Below are 24,164 nucleotides of genomic sequence, written 5' to 3' on the forward strand. Positions count from 1 at the left end.
TTGGTCCCTAAAGGTCTCCTATTGCCTCATTTAATCTTTTTTATTACATGTGTTGGAAGCGTTACATCTCCTGCGTGCATTTTGCTCTCAGGAATTTGTAGAGACTGAAGAAAAACCAGTTCAGCACTGCTACACAACCAATGTAAATGATTTGGATGTGCGCCACCTTCCTATTATACCAGTGGAGGAGTCGCCACCCCCATCACCGTCTCCTCCTCATCCTCCTCCATCTCTGCCAGTTACAACTAGTGATGCTGAACCTTCCAAAAAATCAACTTCCTCATCACAGTCTCCCTCCAGTCCGGCCAATGTCCAAACAACAGCTGAGCCTGAACAGGATGTTGATCCTCCTCTTGATGCTGCTCAATCAACTGAAGTCACGGAGCCTGAAGTTGCTGCTCCAGAGTCATGCGCAGACGCAGCAGCTGCCTCTACAGTTTCTGATCCTGCTGCTCCTCCTGAAGATCATCTGAGCACTGTTGTCAAGGAGGAGGAGGAGGACTTGGTCACTGATCCAGCTCAACCTCCTAAAGATTCTCCCACCCCCATGGAGTCTTCCCCTAAAGCTGTCAAGCAACGCAGGCCTCTCTCACCTGATGAGGAGGTGGTGCATTCAAAAGTGAAGAAATGGAAGGGGATTCGCTGGAAGCGTCTTCAGATTGTTATCTCGATTCGGAAGGGTGGCTCTAAGAAAGAAAACAGCCGTGAGGTGTCTGAACTGATGGAACGGCTGCGCATTACTCTTCGACCAGAAAAGCTGCCTCGGGATAAACGCAAGTGCTGCTTCTGCCACGAGGAAGGCGATGGTGCCACAGATGGGCCCGCTCGTTTGCTTAACATTGATGTGGACCTGTGGGTGCACTTAAATTGCGCTCTGTGGTCCACAGAGGTGTACGAGACGCAGGGGGGCGCCCTAATCAACGTGGAGGTAGCCCTGCGTCGCGGATTGAGGACTCTTTGTGCGTACTGCCAGAAAACTGGTGCCACAAACAGCTGCAACAGACTGCGCTGCCCGAATGTCTACCACTTTGCCTGTGCCATCCGGGCACGCTGCATGTTCTTTAAGGATAAGACCATGTTGTGCACCCAGCATAAACTGAAGGGGCCCAGTGACGATGAACTCAGCACATTTGCGGTCCTACGCCGCGTCTACATCGAGCGTGACGAGGTGAAACAGATAGCCAGCATCTTGCAGCGAGGAGACCGTATCCACCTCTTCCGTGTCGGAAGTCTCATCTTTCACGCTATTGGCCAGTTGCTGCCCTCCCAGATGGCCAACTTCCACTCGGCTACTGCAATCTTCCCCGTTGGCTACGAGGCCACACGCATCTACTGGAGCACACGCGTACCCAACAAGCGATGCCGCTATCGCTGCCGCATCAGTGAAGATGATGGCCGCCCCCTGTTTGAAGTGCGTGTTCTGGAGCATGGGATGGAGGATTTACAGTACCGTGACCCTACTCCAGAAGGTAAAACAAAAGTGCTTTCTGATTTTTGTGCTTTATTCTCCCCTTGTTATGTTTCTTAACTTTAAAGAACAGAGTTGAATTTGCTGTTTTTGTCTTTAGGGATCTGGGAGCGGGTTGTTCAGCAGGTGGCTAAACTTCGTGAAGAATCATCCATGTTGAAACTGTTCACTGAACACATCAAAGGGGAGGAGATGTATGGCCTTACAATTCATGCTGTCATGAGAATCACTGAGTCGGTAAGAATCCCGAGCACTTTCTTTCCCTTCTTATTTTGTCTTCATCTCCCATGTTCGCTGATTTAATTTGCGGTTGGATAACAGTTTCAGACTGTAATAAAATAAAACAAAGCATTACAGACTTCACAAAATATCTGCTATATCTTGTATTAACTGAACTCAATGTGACCAGAAATGATAAACTTTATAGCCATTATAAGTCCATTATGGTGATCATTGATTGGTATGACTTGTTGTGTTTTAGTTGCCCGGAGTGGAGAACTGCCAGAATTACCAATTTAGATACGGCCGGCACCCTCTGATGGAGCTCCCACTCATGATTAATCCCACTGGCTGTGCTCGCTCAGAGCCCAAGGTCCCCACACACTGCAAGAGGTAAAGCATTATTTTAGCAAGAAGCTGCACACTCAACACGTTCTGACGTATCCGTTAATCCGTGCAGCCATGTGAATCACGTTGAAGAGGCTTGTTGACTAAATGTTAAAATTTTTGCGGAGTTGACCAACATTAGCAAATTCCAGACAGAATATGTTGACTGGTGAGGTAATACACATTAAAAAATGAAATGCTTTAAAACATCTATGTAATGCAGGTAACTTGCTTCAAAACAACTTCAAACCTGTAAAATTCTAAGCATTCAGACTTTCATTTTGCGTTCTTTTTAGGCCTCATACTCTTAACAGCACCAGTGTGTCCAAGGCCTACCAGAGTACCTTCACTGGAGAGCTCAACACACCATACAGCAAGCAGTTTGTCCACTCCAAATCCTCCCAGTACCGGCGCTTAAAGACTGAGTGGAAGAACAACGTGTACTTGGCACGTTCCCGCATTCAGGGCCTGGGGCTGTATGCTGCAAAGGATTTGGAGAAGCATACGATGGTTATTGAGTACATTGGTACCGTCATACGCAACGAAGTGGCCAATCGCCGGGAGAAGATCTATGAAGCGCAGGTACTCAAACTTAAACAGCTGATGGAGAATGGGTGGTACAGAAACTTTGTTAGCTGTGCTGCTCACCTTTCTACAACTGTAGGACAGGTCTGACCTTTTTTTCTTTTCCTCTTGCTCTTTTGCCGTAGAACCGAGGGATCTACATGTTCCGTATCAACAACGAGCAAGTGATCGATGCAACTTTAACAGGTGGCCCAGCCCGGTAAGTGTGTGTTTGTGCATGGCTGCCTTGTTTTAAATCCTTATTTTATTTTTTTTCTTCCCCCAAATTGATTTTATTTTCCCCCATTTCCCTTCTCCTTACTAGCTATGTCAACCATTCCTGTGCGCCCAACTGTGTTGCTGAGGTTGTAACGTTTGACAAAGAAGACAAGATTATCATCATCTCCAGCCGAAGGATTCCTAAAGGAGAGGAGGTGCAGTGTGATAAATAAACAGCCTTCATTGTACTACTACTATATCTGCAGCCTTTAACTGTCTCTCTCCTAATTCCAGCTGACGTACGACTACCAGTTTGATTTTGAGGACGATCAGCACAAGATCCCTTGCCACTGCGGAGCCTGGAATTGCCGAAAATGGATGAACTAACCAGAAAGCAGAACGATGGAAAACTCCCTCTCGCTGGTACCAGAACACTCCTGCGCCAAAGCCTATGAAAATCCTACATCGCCAGTGCATAAGCTGTTCATAAAGATATGGAGGAAGGCTGGCCTCCGCTATTAAAAGACTAAAGTGTTACCTGTAGCCAAAGGTTTGAAGAGCATTAATCAATAAAAGCAGCCGACCACCATTCATCAGCAGAAGCTTGATGGTGGGACTAACTTTCGTGTTTGGAGTAGTCGAATCACCCTTTCCTCAGCCAAATCCCTCCTCTTCCCCATCCCCCACTTCAAACCCTCCCAACTTTTCTGGTCTCAATAAGCTTACAGTGGCTGGAAAATGATCCTCACCATCTACCAAAACATTCTGACCCTCTGATATCAGTACTTGTAGTGCAGAGCTCATCTGGAGCTTCGACAAAAAAAAGCCATTAAAAATGTTAAGAATGAACTAAGGACACTTTTTTTTTTTTTTATAATTTTTTTTTTTTTTAATGTTTTAAGTCGGACCTATTTCCTGTCCCGCCTGACCACACCTCCCCCCCTTACCTCCCAGACAAGGCACTTTCCCATCAATGACTCATAACGACAACATGGATATTGGCTAGCTAGACAATCTTGATGTGGCTCTGTGTGAGAACTACATGTGATCGATGGAGAGAGAAAAAAGAAAAGAGGAGAAAAAAGTAAGTTAATATAAAAATTTAAGATACTATTGATCTGTGGCTTCAGTCGCACCAGATGTTCTGACTGTGTGGAGTCCCATGGTGGGTTAGTTGGACCCAGTCTACCTCACTGATTTAGCGAGAAGTGACTGCTTTGTATAAAAACTGTTAACTGCTACTGTGGAAATACTCCGGGGGGTTGGGGAGGGGGCGCGACGGTGATTTTTGGGGGTGGGAGGGTTGTTTTTATGGGCTTAGCCTTCTCGGACAAGCAGGGAATCTTAAGCAGCAGGTTTGCTCTATCTACTCTATGCTGATGATGATTTACAATAATGAGCCAACATAATTATTATTCATGAATTATTTATACAGATGAACTATATGACAGTTTTGATAAGATATTGCATTAAAGTCACAATCAGAAGCTTAGTGGGTGTTCTGTATGCCACCAAATCATCCTGGATATTGATGTAGCTTTTGCTTTTGTGTTCTTATTTATGCATCTCAAAAAAATCCTGCTATTAGCTGTGTGAAAGCACAATAACATCCACATTTATTTTTTCTGAGTTGCTTAAGACAGTAAGAGTTTGAGTGAATGGCTCAAGGATCACGCAGGTTCAAAATTAACCAAGTACCCATTAGCTGGTTGTTTCACACATGAAAGTTCCACTTGTTTGGGAAAAAAAGGAGCCAGCAGATGCATGACTACTGTCCCCATTCAGTGCTTCTTTTTTTTTTTTTTTTTTTAATTCTTTTTTTGTTTGTTTTCTACTCCCCAACAAGTCAACCTTAAACTTTAATCATGCCTCTTCCTCTCTGTATTATTTAATGGACTGTTGTTAAACTTTTACTGTAGTAAGTCTTCCTCCGCCTGAGTACAGCCTGCAGTGTTTCTACTTCCCCCGTAGTGTGCTTTTTCTAGTGCTGGTACTGTCTCCTCGAGGCTGAACTGATGGCAGGGAAAGACTTATTGGAAAAAAGGGCATTTGTTTTCATTTCTGTGTAAGAATAACGAGAAAAAAAAAGTCTTTAAAGGGAGCTTTACTAAAACTCCACCTTCCCATACTACTTTGGTTCCTCCTTCCCTTAACCTAAGACCTCACATGATTTTAAAAATGCAAAGTTGTAAAAACTGTAAATATACTATATGCATTGAGGGAGGGGGGGACAACAGCTCTTTATCCAGCCCCTTTGTAATCAAAGTCAAAAGTGTAGAAAAATAAAATTGGAAAAAAAAAAAATCAACCACTGGATATCATTTTAACAAAGATAAAGCTGTACATAAATATAAATATATGTAAAATGGCAAACTAATATCTTTATGTATATGAACCAGAGTGTTTTGCATTTACTTGTTTTTTCTATTAGTGTTTTTTGCTATAAGCTTTCAGGTGAGTTTGTTAAAAATAGATGTGAGGAAAATGTCCGGGATTCTCTATTCGGACGACGAGAAGCCGAGGTGATCATGGGGCTGTTTGGATTCACGTGGAGAGTCGTTAATTAGACATGGAAAAATCACTTCTTGCATAAAGCAGTACAATGGTGCATAGCATTTGTATTTATGTAATATTGTTAATGTTTATTTTTTTTCTTTTTATTTATGCTACTGCTTGATTTACCAAAACCTCCCCCTTTAATCGGTCAAAATTGGATTCATATAGTCTTGAAAGGACAAATCTTGAATTCCCTAGAATATTGTTAGTGTTTTGCTTTTTCCTTGTTTTTTTTTTTTTTTTCCTTTAATATCTTCCCTATAGAAGTGAATGTGTTGGTTAACATTGTGAAATGGTTACTTGGCCTGATGTATGTTATGATGTAATAATCAAAGTTAATCCCATACTTAACCTGGTAATGAATTGCACTCTCGTAGTATAACAGAAACTTTCTCTGAAGTGGTAGATATTGATCAAGTATCTGAAGCAGTGATATATATATACATATATAAATATATATATATATCTATATTTTTTGGTATGTTTCTATTCCAAGGGAAGAACACGAGACATTATGCCGCTCACTGGATTTCCGCCTGAATAATTTTTAACTTCTCTGAAACTTAATTTAAGTTCTCTGCATATCTTATAATTTAATAAAGGTTGCTCATAATTTGATTTTTTTTTTTTTTTCTTTTTAACCTCACGTACTTTAAAATAAAACTTAAAAAAAAGATGTTGCATCTGTACAGCAGAGATACTTTTAGGGAATATGAATAAATATAATGATCATTTTTATTGTATGTGGCATGTTTTATATGGATATTATTTTGAATTGTACATATTTTTTCCAGGACGCCAGAGGTTGCATCTCTTTATATACTGGTTTTCCACTTCCTTTCCCCTTCATCTTATTTCTTTGTCTGCTTTTGTTTCTTGTAAAGGAAAAATAAAATGCATTTTAAATATGTGCTCATTTTCTATTATCAGCACATGACCACAAAGCTTTATACTTGGGTGAGTCGGTGGTTATATGAACAGTTTTTACTCGTGGTGGTCATACTGGTCAGTAAAGGGATGCCTTACTATTCTATGCATGAAGCAAGAAAATCCACTAGATTATTCTGGGAAAACATAGGATGCCAAAAAGCAGAGTAAGAGCACTCCCATCATGTTTATAATTCTTAAATTGGTTATTTGTAGAATGGTGTGATTTTTAGATGTGAAGTTCCAAACAAAAACCTCTAAAATAAAGATGTTTTATTGCCTAAAAATCTAAATTATATTTGCATACAGGCCAACAGAAAGTAACTAAACAAGTTGTGTCATTCTCCTTGTCAGTGGAATAAGGTCTATGAGGGAAAACCTTGGTCAGGGTGCTTTTAGCTGGTAGGATTGAAACAGTGAATTAAATAACTGGGTTCCTGGAACCAGTATATGCAGAAGTGCATCTCTGAAAGCACAGCAGATGGGCTACAGCAGCAGCAGACCACACTGGGTGTCGCTCCTGTCAGCTAAGGAAAGGAAACCGAAGCTACAATCAGCTTAGCAAAACTGGAAAATCATTGCCCAGTCTGATAAGTCATCATTTCAGCAACATTCAGGATTGAAGGGTCAGAATTTGGTGAAACACCTGCCACGTATGGATGTATGTCACAAAGTCTTAATGAACTAGCAAATGTAGATATGTCGTTTTTGGTAATGCTGTATGACTAAGGGCGTAGTGGTATTAAATTATAATTACATGCACATACTTAAAAGCTAAGTACACTACAATAAAGGGGGTAGCAAGTCAAGTATAATTATTTATTTGTAGAAACCTAAGAGTATAAAACAACAAACAAACAAAAATCCAACATGCACATCCAGTGTTTTTATTTTGAAATAAAAACACTGGCAGGGGCCAGCGGTACCCTTCAGCCTCCTACTAGATACATCTATGGTACCAATTTTTTTAAAAAAATTTAAAAAAAAATCCTACGTCGCATTGTTCACAAGTTATCACAGTCACAAGCTTTTCAAAAAAAGTTTACCTCTGACCCTTGATCTTGAGATTGAGTTCAATGAGATTTGAACTCCGAGATTTTTAATAGGTCCACTTGTGGTGTCAATTTCGAAGTCACAGGTGACTTCCTACTCGAGCTATCGCATTCACAAGATTTTCAGAGAACTTGACCTCTGACCTTGAGGTCAAAGTCACCAATGTTCAAACTTGTCCCAGATTTTCAGTAGAGAAACTGATGATCATAGACGTGAAACTGTTATGTCGCTTCGTTCTGGAGTTTTAGCATTCACAAATCTGGGTGTCCACTTCACCTGCCCGTCTGGCAGGGTGACGACAATATCCCATCAACTTTTTATGGCTGTGGGAGAAAAATGCAAGTCACTCCATAATACGCGCCCCCCCACCCCAAAAAATATAAATTTATAATGTAAGATGGGTAAATATTGCTTTTCTTTAAAACTACCAGAAATTAAAATACTAATCATTTACTCCATGCAGTACTTATTACTTAAGCACTACTTAAATTTACTTCCACTGTAATTGTTACCTATGAAAACCTGACATGTTACCAGTTATTGTAGTGCACCCAACTCTAATTATATTTACATACAAATACTTAAATTGTAATTTACAATTCCCCATCAGTGTATTTTGTCTTTAGTCACAAGCCATATTTTAAAATATTATCTTCTTTATGAAGAAAAAAAACAAAACAAAAAAAAAGACAAAAGAGAAAACCAAACATCTTAAATGAGCACTGGCCAAGTCACAGATAAGAAAAAGAGGATTTTATTGTATATCATCTATATACACCTTTGAACTAATTCTGAAAAGATCTGCACAATATTATTTTTTTATTACCTATGAACAGGATGTCTGATGGTCATATACCCATGGCAACAAACCAAACATGGACAGGAGTGTTTTGACAATTTTGGTTCAACTGACAGCAGTCTCCCACTTCCCCTCACTTCTCCTTTATTCACTTCCCTCTGCCCGCTGAACTTCTACCCATGTTAACAGTAGCAGCAACATTTCTGGGGTACACAGCCAACGACCCAAACAGAAAAAAAACAAAACAAAAAAAAACAAAACAACAAAAAGCACACAGGAAATGGGGGGGGGAAAAAACATGTCTTAAGTTCATCTACCTCAGTGCAGAGGACCCAGTGTTTGAGACAGCATGCAAAAAATGGATACCAACATGACACATGGATTCTGGATCAAGTGATGGCGTAACTAACGTTAACTAATCGCCCTTGTGGACATAACAGTGCAGAGCCCGATGGTGACAAATGTCAGTGTAATACTTTCATAGTCTCGTCTGGAGACAGACTCACAAAGGCAGACGTAGAATGAAAACATGCAGTTTCTCTTTACAGCATGTCAGTCTTTGACGGTAAAACTCCCAACTACATTCTACATCTAACCGTATGTTCCCTGTGCGCGAACTGTCACCAATCGTCTGGGTTTCTGAATAAACAGCCGGTGGCAGTATCAGAATAGTAAGGTTTACAAGAAGCTCCTAAGTATTCCAGTGTCATTGAGAAAGATGTCACCCCAGAAGACGTATGTAGAAACAGACCTGCATTACTGGGCTCTTGAAAGAGCTCAACAAGCAATTGCAATAGTTGTGTTTATATAGATTTAAGGAAAAAAAAAAAAAAAAAAGGAAGTTGCAGCAAAATGGCTTGGGATCAGTAGTACCACCAATTTACCATGAGAGGAGCAAGTGAAATACAAATTCCAGCAGATATCGCAATCCTTTCCTCGGACAGTCAGAAACCATAGACGGATCGAACAGACGCATGAAAGTACCATCCAATTAAAATCACTGTTCAAATGTCACACTGGAGCTTGTGGCATAAAAAGAAAATAATAAAACAAAATGCATGTTGTATATACAAATCATATGTACCCATCATCAGTAGTGTCTAATGTTAAAGCCAGAAGAAAAACACCAATCATGATCTTTTACACAAAAAATATATATATTTAAAAAAGAAAAGATTTTTTTCATTGCCTTTTCATACGCCTCTTATTTGCACCGTGTGTTACTACGTCTTCACCCGTCACCGCCGGAGGGTTATGGCTGCATTCATTTTTTCAAACAGCATCCTTACTTTAAAAAAAAAAAAAAAAAAAAAAAACAAACAAACAAAAACAAAAAAAGAAGAATTAGAAAAAATTTAATTAAAAAAAAAATGAATGCAATAACCCACGACTCTGAAGACTTGGACTGAACTACGACATTTAATTTTGTGGTTTGTCACATCTCATCTCACAGTGTTCATCATTATGTAGTAAAAACTATGAACAAATAAATTAAAAATAAAACCATCCCAAGAAAAAAAAAATTAAAATAAAATTCAACATTATCCCTGCCACATTTCAAACTAAACACCAGGACTGGACCGCATCTGCTATGTGACACCTGCCTGGTCTCACACATGATGAGGAAGCTACAGTTGAGTGCAACTAATTTGTGTTTGAAGAATATTCAAGTGAGGGACTAAAACGAGAAGAAAAAAAGCACAATCCAGCTGTTCATGCTTAATTACCACATGTCCAATAACTGATTTTCTCTAATGAACTACAGCCTACACCAGTAGACGTTGTAGTGTCTTGGGAACATGCTAGTAGTCCAGACACCTTTTTCACACACTCACACTCACACTCACACACACACACACACACACGACTATAAAAACAGTGCTTCAGCCTCTTTCCCCTCCTTACAGCGACAGAATATGATGTTGTATGGCCAACACAATGGAAAGTTATGTGTAATCGTTCCTAAACTTGAAGCCCACAACATGCCCGACTCTTCTGGACGACTTTAGTCCGTTGTTGGACAATTTCAGAGAGGTTAAAAAAAAAAAAAACAAACAAAAAAAAAAAAACAAAAAAAAAAAAACTGACGATCAAAAACAGAAAATTCCTCTCACTGTACAAGAGTTCTACTTCCTGCCATGGGAAACGAAAAAAAGAAAGGTTGAGTGTGATGATATTAACAGTGGTAGTGCTGTAGTGTTGTGGCCCATGGAGAAGGGAGTCAGAGGGAAGGAGGAAGAGACGTGAGGAGCTAAAGGGAGAGAAAAGTCAGGAAGAGGAGGAGGAGGGGTGATTCTCAGTAGTTTTGGCTAAAAAGGTGAGGTAGGCCTTGTCACAACTTGGAGTGTGGCTTTAAAACTGGCAGGGTTTTCATTTGCAGTCTGTCTTTAGTGTTTCTTTCCTATGGGAGTGTTGTCTGGTTGTGCGTCTCCAGAGCGTCTTTCCGCCGCCTGTGCGCTCACATCTTCACGTCCTCCTCCACGCTGAGCTGAGACAGAGTCTTCTTGATGCGCAGAGCTGTCAGTCTGGCTGCTCCGTTGGCATACCAGCACTCCCTCATGATCTTCCCCATCACGCGCAGTGACTGTGCAGCAAAAGGACAAAAGTGTTACAACATGACTTATAGCCACAGACATTTGAATGAATCACAAAACGTGATCTGCACTTTTCAAACCAGCCTCTGTGTGTGAGAAAAATCAACCCGTCAGTGTTTAAGGTATACTTTAAGAGAGACCTGTGCACCTACATCAGGGACATTAAATGTTGATTACTGAGCCTTGCACTAAGGCGATAACAGACTGTTGGACTGGCTCAATTATTTTGGGTATTATTTTAGTCTCAGACATCACACGATTGTTCATGAAGTTGTTTTTACATGGGATCTCCTTGAACTTTAAATATAATTAAAATGAAAAGCAAGAGAAAGAAAAAGAAAAAGAGCTGACAGAACAAGTTGCCTATGTGGAAAAGCAAAACCTGGAAACCTGGGCTTATAGTGAGGGCACCACTGCTAAGAATAGGGGTACACTTTATGTAAAACGATGATATATATATATATATTTTTTTTAAGTGAAAATAAATCCAAAAATGAACTGATTTATCCCAGTTTTGCTTTATTTGCTGGTAGCCAGCTCAGGGACATCATGAACCCAAAAATTTTAACAATGGACGACTGAGTAGATAAAACTATTTTAATCCTCCCCCACAACACTGACTCAGAAGTTGGCAGTCTACCTTTGTACTTGTAGACCAGAACATCTTGTACTGCCAAACTAATACGGCCCAACTGGTTCCATATACTGCCATTGGACATATTTTTAGAAACCACCAGTGCAGCTGTTCATATACATGGTGTGAAATACCTCATAGCTCTGCCACCAATTGGGCACATTGGGCCTCAGTTTCTGGTCACACACCACCTTCCTCATCTCTTCTATGGACGGGTCAGAGGGCACAAGGTCATAGTAGGGTAGCTGGTACTCCTCGTGGATACCTGTAGTACATGACAGAGAAGCATTTTCAGTCTCAGATTTCATGTTTCTGTTGATTTGACCAATTGTATCATATTTATTTATTTTGTGCTCTGACCTCCTGTGTTGCAGCGACGCGCAATCTCCCAATACACCAGGCCTAGTGCGTAAATGTCAGCGCACTTGAAGGAGTCAAAGTGTTTCATGTTTATGGTTTCATCCAGGACTTCTGGAGCCATATACCTGAGGGTGGACACACATGGCACGAACAACAACTTTAGCACCACTAATAGAAACTGAAGTAAGATAACAGCCTGCCAACAAGTCTCAAACTTGCACACTTTGTAATGCCCACTAGGGGGCGATACCTATGGCTGCAAAAAAAAGATTTCTGGTCCTCAGTATATGAGAAAAAACAGCCCTCACGCTTCACCGCAGTAAACACTGTCCTGATCACTTTCTGCCCGCAGTGACTCGTTTCTGGTCATCTTGAATTTTTGTAATATGCCAAGTTGTTGGCCAATGAGCATGCAGTTTCACAGTTAGCTCTCCCCCTCCTCACTAATTGAGGATGCAGTTTAAGATCACCAAGACAGCCATGGAGAAAACTCACATCTTAAGGCTTTAAAACAGGACTTGAGAAACCACTGTGTGGTCATTGTAGCTACTGCCATCTTTTACACTCTACATCACAGTACATCTATCTCACTCAAAGTTCTACCATGGTGCAGAGTATAACAGGGTATTACATCCAAGAGTGACTAGAATTATGAAAAAGTCTAAAATCCAGCTTTTCAAAGTTTTTACTTTCTGATATTCAAAGTTTTAGAAGAAAAAAAAAAAAGAAAGAAAGTTGTCAGATGTATTGTTTAAGGCCTCAGGGATGACCTGTAAAATCCCCTGCGTGCTTTATCTACTTGAGTGCTGATAAGTATGGAAACATTTACCTCTTAGTGCCCACGCGCTGGTTCGGTGCTATATCGATCGTGTCTGTGATAGACTCATGGCGGACTGCCAGACCAAGGTCAGCTATAGCACACGTGCCGTTCTTCTTAACCAGAATATTTTTGGACTTGAGGTCACGGTGAGCAATGCCAGGTTTACCTGCACGAGAACCAACACAACAGCATTACACTTGCATCAAGAACATGATAGATTAGATAGATAGATTAGATAGATAGATAGATAGATTAGATAGATAGATTAGATAGAATAGATATGTCATATCCACTCTACAAACATGAAAGTCCATCCCACCCTGAGTGCCTAGGATCTCCATGTGCAGGTGTGCCAAGCCGCTGGCAGCTGATAGCGCCAATTTGATCATCCCCTCAATGGTGACAGAGTAGCGATTCAGGTAGTCAAAAAGTGAGCCATGCTCATGATAGTCTGACACCAGCCAGAGTTGAGTCCAAGTGCCATTGTCTGAAAGGGAGCAAATTAATAACGTCAATCAAACAATCTACTCTACTTAAACAGCAGCGAGCTTGTAAAACACTTTATTTTGAAAAGGCCTAAACTTTTACTGTTGAGGGTTGTTTAAAGCAGTCTTCTTGTATTGTTCGTTTTATTTTAACAAAAGTCAAATCTGAACAATTCCAGTCTTCCTCACCTTTATTGTCTGCTGCGATAAATCCTAGGATATTTTCATGCCGTAACATGATTGTCTGGTAGATTTCAGCCTCTCTGAACCAGGAGCGCTCCTCTCTGGATGAGAAGATTTTCACTGCTACATCGCCTCCCCTCCACTTCCCGCGCCACACCTCCCCAAAGCGACCTTTTCCTATTATTTCCTGCAGCACAATAGTCCTGGCCACAGTCCGCTGCACAAACAGGGGCAAACCTGCAGAGGGGGCAACAGACAGGCAACAAATAAACAAGAGTTCCCTGATAAGTATCCTCACGCTGTTATGGTGAATGTTACTCATTTGGGCATACTGATATATCTAAGGACATATGGAAGCTACTGCTCTTGCATACTGACCAGAGCCTGATCCAGAGGTGGACATGTCATAGATTAGGTCCTGGAGCGTCTTATCCTTGGCCAAGTATAGATGGTCACAGGAGGGATCTTCTACCTCCAGTCTTTGTCTGTGGCTATAGGCCCTCTGGTGATACTGGAACAGGAACACCCCGACCATCAGCAACACACAGAGCAGGAACACGGGCCCTGCAATCACTGCCACCAGCTCCACTGGCCCCCAGTTGCTCACTTGGGTTGACCATTCCCCCCCTTTGGTTGGGACTAAGAAGACAAAACAAAAGAAATGGGTTAAAAAAATAAAAAAATAAACAGTAACAATTGAACTGAAACAGCTCTTAAGTATTTAATGAGGTCTCACCTGGGACTTTCAGGTCAATACTGTTGCAGTAATCTACATAGCAGCAGTGAGTATTGAAGAAGCCTTCAGCACTCAAACAGTAGAACGGTTGCCCAGGGGGAACCAGGCTGTCCTGGTTGATGCAGACACGTACGTGTTCCTCCTTCCCACTGACATAGTAAGTTGAAGCCATGCAGGCACCGTCTGTCTCGCACTCATAGCCCGTCTTCTCACAGTTTGTGCAGTTGCAACGTAAAGCTGAGAGAGAGAAAAAGAAAAGAAGTTTATCACCATGAGGTTAGAGAGAGTCCTCTAGTTCACTTCTCCATTGTGCCCAGCAGGGGGCAAGCATACACCACTGTTTCAATACAAAATGTAATGAGTGTCCCTTTCAATTGTGGGCATATTATGACGTGCAGACACAGATCCTTAGTGTTCAGCAGAAGCAGCCAGACGGCCCTGGCGGCCCTGAAATCAGATCCTTCACTGCAGATGAACCCAGACACACAGGGTGGAGACAGTCCTGCCCAGTGGGACAGACAAAGTGAAACTCAACAAGGGGAGAGGGCTCCTGCCAAATCCCCAATGCAGCATTCTGCTCCATTCCTCTCCTGTCTTTTTCACATCGACACTGAGAGCCGCCACTGTTTCAGCTAATGAGACCAGAGTTTTATTAAACACAGCACACTTCTGTGCAGGAACCTATTAAAAGGTGACACACTGGAACTCCTGCCGCTGTCAATAATAAAACTATGGTGGTCCATATACACGCAAACAAATGAGGTCAGTGCCTGCCACATCTAAAACAGAACCAGTACTGGTTGAGCAATCCAGAGAGCAAGAAACTGAAAACTGATTAGATTTGGAGTGAAATGTAATTTCGAGTCATACCACACATGCTTCTCATTTAGAGCAAGGCCAGCACATTAAGTTTCTTCTAAGGTTTACTCCTACCACAGCGCACAGCAGGGCATGGCATAGTTAGTTGGTTGTAGGAATGTGGAGCCGTTTTTATTTTTGGTTGTTCGTTTTACACAGGAAAACCCAAAATGAAAAACTTACTGTAAACACTACCGTGGGTGAGGCCAGACAAAGGCTGGACCACTTGAGACTAATCACTGTGGAATTAACAAAGACAAGACCACTATACCCAAAAACAACACAGGAGGAGACACAAAGAGAAGAGGAATTTCAATCCGTATTCTTCTTCAAAAAGAGGCTCAACATTGGTTGGACAGCTGACAATGCCTAGCCTAGAGGAAAGAAAGACTTTGAGAGTGGCAAAATTTCACTAATCCTCTGTGTCTTATACTAAAGGGCTTCTTTGACCAGATGAGCTCAGTGATCTTCTCTTTTTGAACCAACGAAGAGGTCGGCCAAAAGGTGTCAGCAGATTCCAGCAAATTAACCAAGTACCAACTACCAGAGTAGTTGCTTAATATGGCTTGGATATATTTAAAAAAAAAATAAAAAATTCAATGACTGATATACTTATTGCAACATCTGCATGTAACATCCAAGTGGCCTAAACCACAAACCGTGGTGTCATAGGAGTGGTTTCTACTTCGCTGAACTCTTCAAGGTTGATTTCTGCGTGGGAGCATTTTTCGCATGTAGCGTGTATGCTGATGTGTCTATGCTTGTTCACTAAGTGCTAACTGGAAATGTGGAACACTTGAAGCTGAGTTTCAGTAATATTTCACATCTGGTTAGTGTTTGTGTGTGTGCTTGCGTGTATGTCTTGTTCTTGAGGAGGTGAGTGGGAAAGTGACAGGAACTCAATGCTGAGTGTGTCCAAATTTCACTCAAGTTCGCATGCAGATGGAATTTCCTGCAGATTACGCAGAGGTAAAGTTGCCTGGGCCTGATAAAAAGAGAAAAACAAACCCTGTGCCACATCAGGCTAATGCGTGGCAAATAGTTTAACAAAATAAAACCGATGACAGGAGTCGTGGCAGTAGGTTTAAATGCAGGACGACACATTACTTCCATCAACATTCAGACAACCTGAAACACCTCTTTCCACCAGGATCATCTCTCCATCACGTCTGCCGTTTATGGCTTTTCAGTAAAGCATATCAAATTTTTACCAAGTGAATCCAGACAAGAGCCTTTTTCATCAATACATTCTCAAAAGCAAGAGCAGCATTTAAAAGGAAATACACACAGCACATTTTAAGACAAAGCGCCTCCTCACCACACTTAGGATTGTAAACCAGACCGAATCCCCTCACAAAACTCAAATTGAAGGCTATGAAAGTTTTTTTCATGACAAACATATTGCACCAATACACGATAATGAGCTAACAGGAGTGATCTGACAAGAACACGGTGATCTGAAATGAACAGGCACATTCATCACTGGAGAGTCTGTGTGGTAAGACAGATGGCACACAGACACACAGACAGAAGCTCAGGAAGGAAACCAAACATGGCTGAAAACACACACATTTGCTTCTCAACTCTACCATGGATGGTTTGCGGCCTACCAAGAGTTTGGTTTGTGGGAAGTCCTCCCTTTCATTTAGGGCTACCTTATGACTATACCGTGTGTAGCCCGCTTCCACACTGAGAAGCAAATACATTGTGGGTGTTCAGCACAGCGAAAACATGAGAGGATATTTATTATTAACTTGATGGTGATTGATTCACAAATTTAGATCAAATGATCTGATGTTTCATTACTGACTAATGCTTTTATCTAAATGAAAACATCCTGTAAGTTGAATGCACTGTGACTACAATGTATAACATTTATGCAATCACCAAACAGGCTTAGGCGATATAAAAATCTGTCAACCAGCCATAAGCGGTTCTACTGGTGACTGTGTAATATTTATCAATATATGCATGATGAAAAAACAAAAACAAACAAACAAAAAAACCCAAATAAAAGTCATAAGCAGAAAGCCCTAGATGAAGCAATTAGGTGGGGGACATTTCTCTCACATCCTCTTAATAATGAACAAGCTGCTGGGAAAAATCACGCGTCACTAAACCATACGGGCACACGTACAGTTTTTGATTTAGTTTTCAAATATAATTAATACCAACTGGACAACAAACACTAAAACACACTCAAATGTCACCTCTACTTTCTGAAAAACTAAAAGAGGGACACGAATGTGCAAAATATGGGCCGACTCAACTCATTAGTACAAGCTTTGAAACCTGCTTTACAGGTTCTTTATCTGCCAAGTTAGATCCTCATGGAGGCAGATCACGAAAATAGCATAGTAAAAAATGGCCTTCAAATTCACTCCAAAAGAACAAACTGCTCAAGAATTCAGCCAACACTCACCTGCCAATATATTCATCTAACTGCTAAATCATAGCCCCAAACAAAACTTTGCAAAAGATGGCACGAGGTAGCGGTTAAAAAAACAAACAACAACAACAACAACCACCACCAAAAAAACCCATCCAAAAAAATGAGATGAACATCATGCAATATGGAGTTCTGCTACTTAACTAATTCAAACAAAAAAACATTTATCCAAATGCTGCGTTGTTTACACAGTGCATATCTGCATATCTCAATGGAATCAGAGAAAAAGTGTTACAAAGCCAGACTTGCAGGAATATTACCAAGCCTAAATACACTTGGATCTGAGGAAAAGGCCGTGTGTGTGAAGTTTGAGTGAACTCTGCTCTTGTATCCACATAATTGGTGGTCTTTACACTGGTCCTTTGTGTGGAGATTAAGGCGACATGAGGAGGGATTGGACTGGCCCTACATGAACAAAGACTGGAGTGGGGGGAGTGCACTTTTGCGTGGGGGGATGGGTGGCATACAGGGGACAGCAGAGTGGGGTTACCAGTAACAACCCCGATGTTTGGGGGAGCTGCTCTGGGCCAGACAGTATGGGGGTTGGTCCCCATTTGGGAAGGACAATACAGAGGGGGAGGGGGCAAACAGGGCTCACAGGGCCCCCCAGCTGCGATTGAGGTCTGCCCAAGTGACCAGCTGCGACTGTCATTAAAACCCAGTCTAGACTTTAACTTATGGGAGGGAGCAGGAAAGGGAACACATGACAAAAACAGGGAGAGCAGAGCCTAAAAGCAATCCCTTTGAGCCGTTAGCACGGAGTTCCAATCATTCCGTTCGTGTTGAGACAGGAAATGGAGAACACAGTCAGGAAAACATTATTAAAACATTGTTGCCATAAACAGTGTTGCCTTAATTTGGCGGTCCTATGAACCTAACAAAATAACACACAGAACAGCCCTATTCCACACAACTTCACCCATAAACCACGATGTTCAGCAGCATTCAGCAGATGCCTGCGCCGTTCAGACCGACTTGGTGGAAACAACGCTGTCAAAACACGAGTGAAGTTCTGTGTACGATAACATAAAGACACTGGAAAATACTGTAAATGTGCTTGGCATAGGGCGGCAGGTTACACAAACACTGTGGGTTTCTGGGGGCTCAGACAGACAGTCAGCACGTGTGCGTGTATGGGGAGGGGAGAACCATTACCAAAATGCACTGGCTGAAATTAGATCCATACAGATACCAGACTGAGAGCTGATCAAGACAAGCAGACGCCACCAGACAGTGTGAGTGCAACACACATACACAGGCTAACATACACATGCACACACCACAACTGTGTCCTAATCAATGCTAGGGGAAGGAGGAAAGTCATTACCTTTGTCTGCATCTCAGGGTCAGATTACTGATCTGATTCTAAAGTAAAGTCTCTGGGGCCGAGGCTGCTTCTACCATCTCTACCAACCACCAGCCTGAGGCTACATCCCTTCCTGTCTTGTCTGTTGTTCTGGTCAGGTTCAAAAGCACACGAGTGTGAGCACAGGTTCACTTTGGATTTGTTGCAGACACTTGTGCTCAGATTCTCAAACTGATTTCTAAAATATATTATGGTAATATGAGTCAGTGCCATTTGAAGCTGCTTGTAACCCATCCTGGATGTTTGCAGAAGTGTAGGTTTTTTTCCTCTTCGGTTACAATTATTTGTTAAACACAAACACTGTTTTCTTACAGACCAACAACTCTGAAAACTGGCACCAAATACACTACAGACACTTACACATTTTTTGTTTGCTTGTGTTTAGCCTTGATGTCAAATTCTTCCTGTTAAAAAGGGAGTTTTTCCTGTCCCACCATTGCCACGTGTCTGATCATAAAGGGCAGTTTCATTGTCCAAGCTCCCCCCCCCCCCCCCCGGGGGGATTTTTGTAGGGTTTCACCTTAAAATATTAAGCACTTTGAGGTAAACTGTTGTTGTGATCTGGTGTTACATAAATAAAACTGAAGTGACGCACTGAAAACTAAAGCTAATTTATTTCCAAAACTCCTTGATTCTGCTGTAATTTGTATTTTCATTGCATAAATATCTGAGAAGAATGATCAGAATGACAATATATACATAGCACAATACATACATAGAAATTTCACATATGGCAAGAAACAACAAAAAAATGATTTTTTTAGTTATGTCACTCTTTTCATTGTGAAAAAATACAGATTAAGTTATTCTGCAGATAATCCTTAAGCTAATAATATTGTGAAACCAAAATAAAAACAGCCCAGACAAAATGCAGCATTGATCCGAGAACACCACAAGGATTTGGCATAAATCCAGTAGTTACCTTTAATGCTCAAAAAAGCAACTACTTTGCATATTCACACACTTACTCATAACAAATTTTGGCTCCGTTTAAGCTACCAACACTATCTGAGCCCAGGAAAGAAAATAGGGTTAAATGGTATTTGAAGAGCTAGTCAGATAAGGCACTCTCACTGGATTCCCAAAGCAAAAGTCTTACCAACAGCCCTACCCTGGATCACACCAATCAAAGTAAATCATTGTCACGGAAGTATTAGAGAAAACTTGACAAGTAGACTGCATACCTTCTAGCAGAAAATTACAAGGCAGCGCAGGTCTGATCTAAATTCCAACAGCAGTCAGAAAAAACAAAAAAAGAAAAACAAATCAAACACGTCTACAAAGAGACATGCAATGGAGGAAGGTGTCAAGTTTAGCTCTATAGACATAAATTAACGTAACTATCAAGTCTGTGGACAAATCACAGCTCTTATGTCTGTGTACGCTTAAGATATGCCACAGAAACAAATGGAGGTTCATGAGCAATATGCAAAAACTCTGTAAACAAAGACTAGTACTTTAGAGTACATTGAAGAGAAGAGGACAGCCAAGAAGTTGGCTGGCTCTAAAGTGATAGTAATTTCTTGCGGTCTAGCATCAGTAATGGAGGAGCCGGGTCAGTCCGGGGCTATGCCGTCTGCTGTAGCAATTAGGGCTCTCTGCCTCCGGGCCAACGGAGGTCATTAACAACACTGGTCATTATGGAAGGAAAACTAGACCACCCCGGACCTGACCTGACCCAGAATGGCTCAGTGACACATTATGGAAATTGTTACTAAACACAAATTGCGAAGGAGGTTGTGTCTGAGCCAGGAAGCAACCAGAAATTTTATACAGAGGATGTGATCCAACTTCATTTGATCACGATATAGCTGCAGGGATCTGGCAGACAAAACAACTATCGAGAACAGGTTTAAACAACTGCTACAGATTGAGGGAGAAGAAACCCCCCCTTCAAAACACCCAATAACAAAACAAAAAACACTTTCGACTTTTCAAACTCAACCCTACTGGAAATCCAAATGTCACTCTCCCCTCGCCTGTCCACACCGTCTTCATTGTACGGCACCTTAGAACCCATAAAGTTTCAACCTCTCTGTATATTCTCCTGGCTCTAATCTAATGGGCAGGTATACGCATGTTCCAAACTGACTAGCTCACACTGCCACCACCTGAACTCTTTCACATCAAATTTGACATTAAAAGAGCACCTGCACCTTTTACCCCTGTACAGTGAGTGCCCTGTTCAAACTGAAAGGAAGGCATGTTTTAGTTTCAAGCCACAACCACCTTTCAGACACAATGTTTTCCATTAATCTGAATGCACCTGAACAGGTCTACCTTACATCTTAATGAGCACTATGGCCTTTTTCCAAAAAAAAGGAGCAGACCGACAACACTCTACTATCAAATTCTGAAACCTATATACACTTGCATAAATGCATAGGCATGCGTGCAATTACAATGTGTTGATGTAAGCCATGGTGAATCATGCCATTGCCTGCTGTGCATCTCAGTTGCTCATAATGAGAAGGGGGAAAAAAATCCTTCTGAATACACTCATGTTCGGTCACTATGTTGCAGACAGAAAACTCTGATCTAATGCATTCTGTTATTCACACATAGGCCACTAATGTTCATTTATTTATTTAACACATTCAATGTGTTAAATAAATGATGGAAAGAACATTATCTGCTCTATTTGCCTCCTATTGGATATCATACATCAGATGGTATACCTCACTTGATTTACGATAATGAAATCTCACACGTATTGCAAATAGATAATGTGCTTCTATCCATCAATGCTGTATGTGTAAAATAAAGAAACATTAATAAGCCATGTTTGAAATGACAGAAAGCAGTCATTTTAACAGATGAAGACAGCTGGGTTATGCATGAGTGAAGAGTGGAAAAGGAGCACATCAGGAAACGACAATACTCTGGCAGGCCTGGTGATAGTATGTTGAAGGGCTTCTAAAGGTGAGTTCAGAGGTCAAGAGATAGCGGGAGCTCATCTATCCAAAGGCCTTCCTCTAACCTAGAGATAAAAAAAACAACCCAAACTAAAGCTTTCTTCACCACACTGTTAGAAGTAAGTGAATGAAAGCAGAAACGGGGCGACCACAGACAACAAAGTACAGATTAAATTCTGACAAAGCAGCAGGCTTTTATATAAGCGAGATGGAGAATGTAGAGAGAAGGGAGGGACGCGCCCTACCTAGCGGCACTGTGGTTGACAGTGCCCATATCACATTGCTACTTTGTTCAATTCACCCAGTCTGACTGCGTCACGCAGACATGTAATGCCCATAACACCAGTGACTCCTAATCCTCGTGAAGTCAACAACACGTGACAGATTCAAACCTGTGAGTAAAGCATATTCTCACAAAAACATACTCGCGCAGGCCTGGAATCTGCTCCAGCGAAGCAGCTTTCAGGTTTGTCTGGTTTCAGCCTGTGCGTGGTGTAATCCATTACATAGTGTGAAAGCGGCTCATGATAGACTCGTGGGCCCCCTTGCATGACAGACCCTGCCAGATGGACAGACCCATTATCACTGTGTGTGTCTGCACCAGTCACAGACCCACCCCCAACTCTCCCCCTCACACATCTCTGTTAATGTTGGTGTAACCCAGGCAAACAAACTGGCCACTCAGGTGTGACAATTTTCCCAGCATGCCTTGTTGAACTGATCAACCTTAGTGTACTGCGCCCTTATCTAAACTAGTGGGGGAGGAACAGTTTTTATGATTCTCGGAAGGATGACTCAATTGTTTAGCACAGTACACTTTAATGGATAACAAATGAAGCCAAGATATTTTTTTCCCCCCGGCACACGGATCATTTTAATAATAAGTGTATTCAGTGAGTGGCAAGTTGAAACAAAGGTACAAAACTCAAAGGAAGAGAAAAGAGTTTTTCATAAAACAAGACATGCTTGTGTCTAACCTACTAAAGCATAATGAAAGTGAAGGGACGTTTGGAGCAAACTTAAAGTTGAGTAGATGCGCTGAGGGGCCAAACGCTCTGTGCTTTGGCTGAATATTTGGTGATATACTGTGTATGCTGTTACATATATTGATATATTATGATGTGGTGCTGTTGTGTGAAGCTGGGCATCAGCTGCTCCAGCAGATGGGGAGGAATCGGACTGAAGAAGGACCATAACTGGCGCCTCAAAAGACCCCACTTGCCACATTTCCATCACAATGAACCCAGACTTCAACTCTGACTTCTGTCTGGGATGGCTGAATGTACGGCTGCTGTCGCCCTATGCCAGCATTCACTTTCTGCTGTGCAGGAAGGAAAGGGGGGGTGGGGGTCCACTAAGCACCCTTTTCACTCCTTACAAATGGAAAGCGATGGCAGAGCTGCCAGTGTTTACCCTCAGAAAACACATTTCATGCACAAAGTAGGTTAGGCCTTCATTCAGAGGCTCCTTTCTGCTCCTTCCAGCGTGGAAACCAGTCCTCACAACATGTGACGAAACTGTAACTGACCACATTACGCAAATTCAACCAGCCAGCTATCATTATACGATGTCCCCAAGCAAAATAGCGATAAGCAGTCACAAGCCAAAAAGACACTGTTTTGTAAATAAGTTAGCATAACAGACACACAAGAGATTAACCTGAGCATCAACAGCACCATGTAGACTATTATTCCTTGCTTGGGGCGTTCATACCGAATAATAAAATCGTATTTATATCAGTTTCGTATCCATTTAATAACACAGATTTATCAACATTATTTAACTTTAGCTAGCAGACGTTAGCTGGCGCTTCGGAACAGACAGCCCCACCATGTTGTTGTTGTTGTGGTGGTGGTTGTTGGTTTCGCTACTCGTGTTCAACAACAGCTCAATTGAATTTGTCAGCGGATAAAAGCCAAAAATCTCGATAAATCATCAAACACGGCACGGCAGCCGGTTCGACCAAACAGCAGCCGTGGTTTTGAGGTCGACGCTAGCAAGACACGGCTAGCCAAATCCGCGATAGAGAGCGCCATGACGATTAGCGACAACAGGCGATGCCCAGTCCAGGAAAACACATCGAGACAAAAGCCGGAGAGGTGCTCGGATGAAACTTACCATTACCGACGGCCACCAGCCCGAGCAGGGCCAGCAGCGTTGGGGCAATTTGTTTTAGAGCCATTTCTTCATAACTCCCATCTCTCCCGCGATGAAATGCGTCGTAAGTGTGTCGTTATCAACACGACCAGACCTGAAACACAACCACAGTCCAACCGCACACCACCACCGCCAGATACTAGCCAGCCTGCCAGCCAGCCGAGTGACGTGTTTAAAGGGGTGTGTACGTGCGAGTTTAAAGGGGAGGGCTGAGGGCTGCACGTCCCCTTCTGCCCCTGAGGTCAAGGCTGTGTGTGGTAAATAAAGTGGTGGGCGAATTGCCTTCTTCCAGTTTCACATCATCTAAAGAGCAGGAGTGATCTGTGTGTGTTATTTATAATAAATTAAAAGTGCTTTTGGAAATTAGATGCCTGGATAATATTCTAAAGATTGATTTTAAAATGATCTTGGATAT

The 24,164-nt window shown here is 41.7% G+C and overlaps 2 protein-coding genes across 4 annotated transcripts in view; one reads left to right on the plus strand and one right to left on the minus strand.

Annotated features, from left to right (window-relative positions):
- The window catches only part of kmt2d (lysine (K)-specific methyltransferase 2D), a 30,493-nt gene extending 24,172 nt beyond the window's left edge, over positions 1–6,321 (plus strand). For all 3 annotated transcript variants that reach the window (XM_039604625.1, XM_039604627.1, XM_039604626.1), the window contains exons 49-55: positions 92–1,469; positions 1,569–1,705; positions 1,950–2,080; positions 2,371–2,656; positions 2,785–2,858; positions 2,964–3,072; positions 3,152–6,321. In XM_039604625.1, coding sequence (XP_039460559.1) covers positions 92–1,469; positions 1,569–1,705; positions 1,950–2,080; positions 2,371–2,656; positions 2,785–2,858; positions 2,964–3,072; positions 3,152–3,244 — 2,208 coding nt within the window. In that variant the 3' untranslated portion in view covers positions 3,245–6,321. The remainder of the gene's footprint in view (positions 1–91; positions 1,470–1,568; positions 1,706–1,949; positions 2,081–2,370; positions 2,657–2,784; positions 2,859–2,963; positions 3,073–3,151) is intronic.
- A 1,805-nt stretch (positions 6,322–8,126) lies between these two features.
- acvr1ba (activin A receptor type 1Ba) lies at positions 8,127–23,900 on the minus strand. The gene is made up of 9 exons (XM_031746878.2): positions 23,711–23,900; positions 14,005–14,241; positions 13,647–13,907; positions 13,275–13,505; positions 12,920–13,087; positions 12,610–12,766; positions 11,781–11,905; positions 11,555–11,685; positions 8,127–10,776 (listed from the first exon to the last, which is right to left on the minus strand). The coding sequence occupies exons 1-9, from the start codon at positions 23,772–23,774 to the stop codon at positions 10,651–10,653; spliced, it is 1,500 nt and encodes a 499-aa protein (XP_031602738.1). The 5' UTR covers positions 23,775–23,900; the 3' UTR covers positions 8,127–10,650.
- Between the last annotated feature and the right edge of the window lie 264 nt (positions 23,901–24,164).

Source organism: Oreochromis aureus, linkage group 20 (genome assembly GCF_013358895.1).
Source record: "Oreochromis aureus strain Israel breed Guangdong linkage group 20, ZZ_aureus, whole genome shotgun sequence".
In the NCBI taxonomy this organism is placed as follows: Eukaryota; Metazoa; Chordata; class Actinopteri; order Cichliformes; family Cichlidae; genus Oreochromis; species Oreochromis aureus.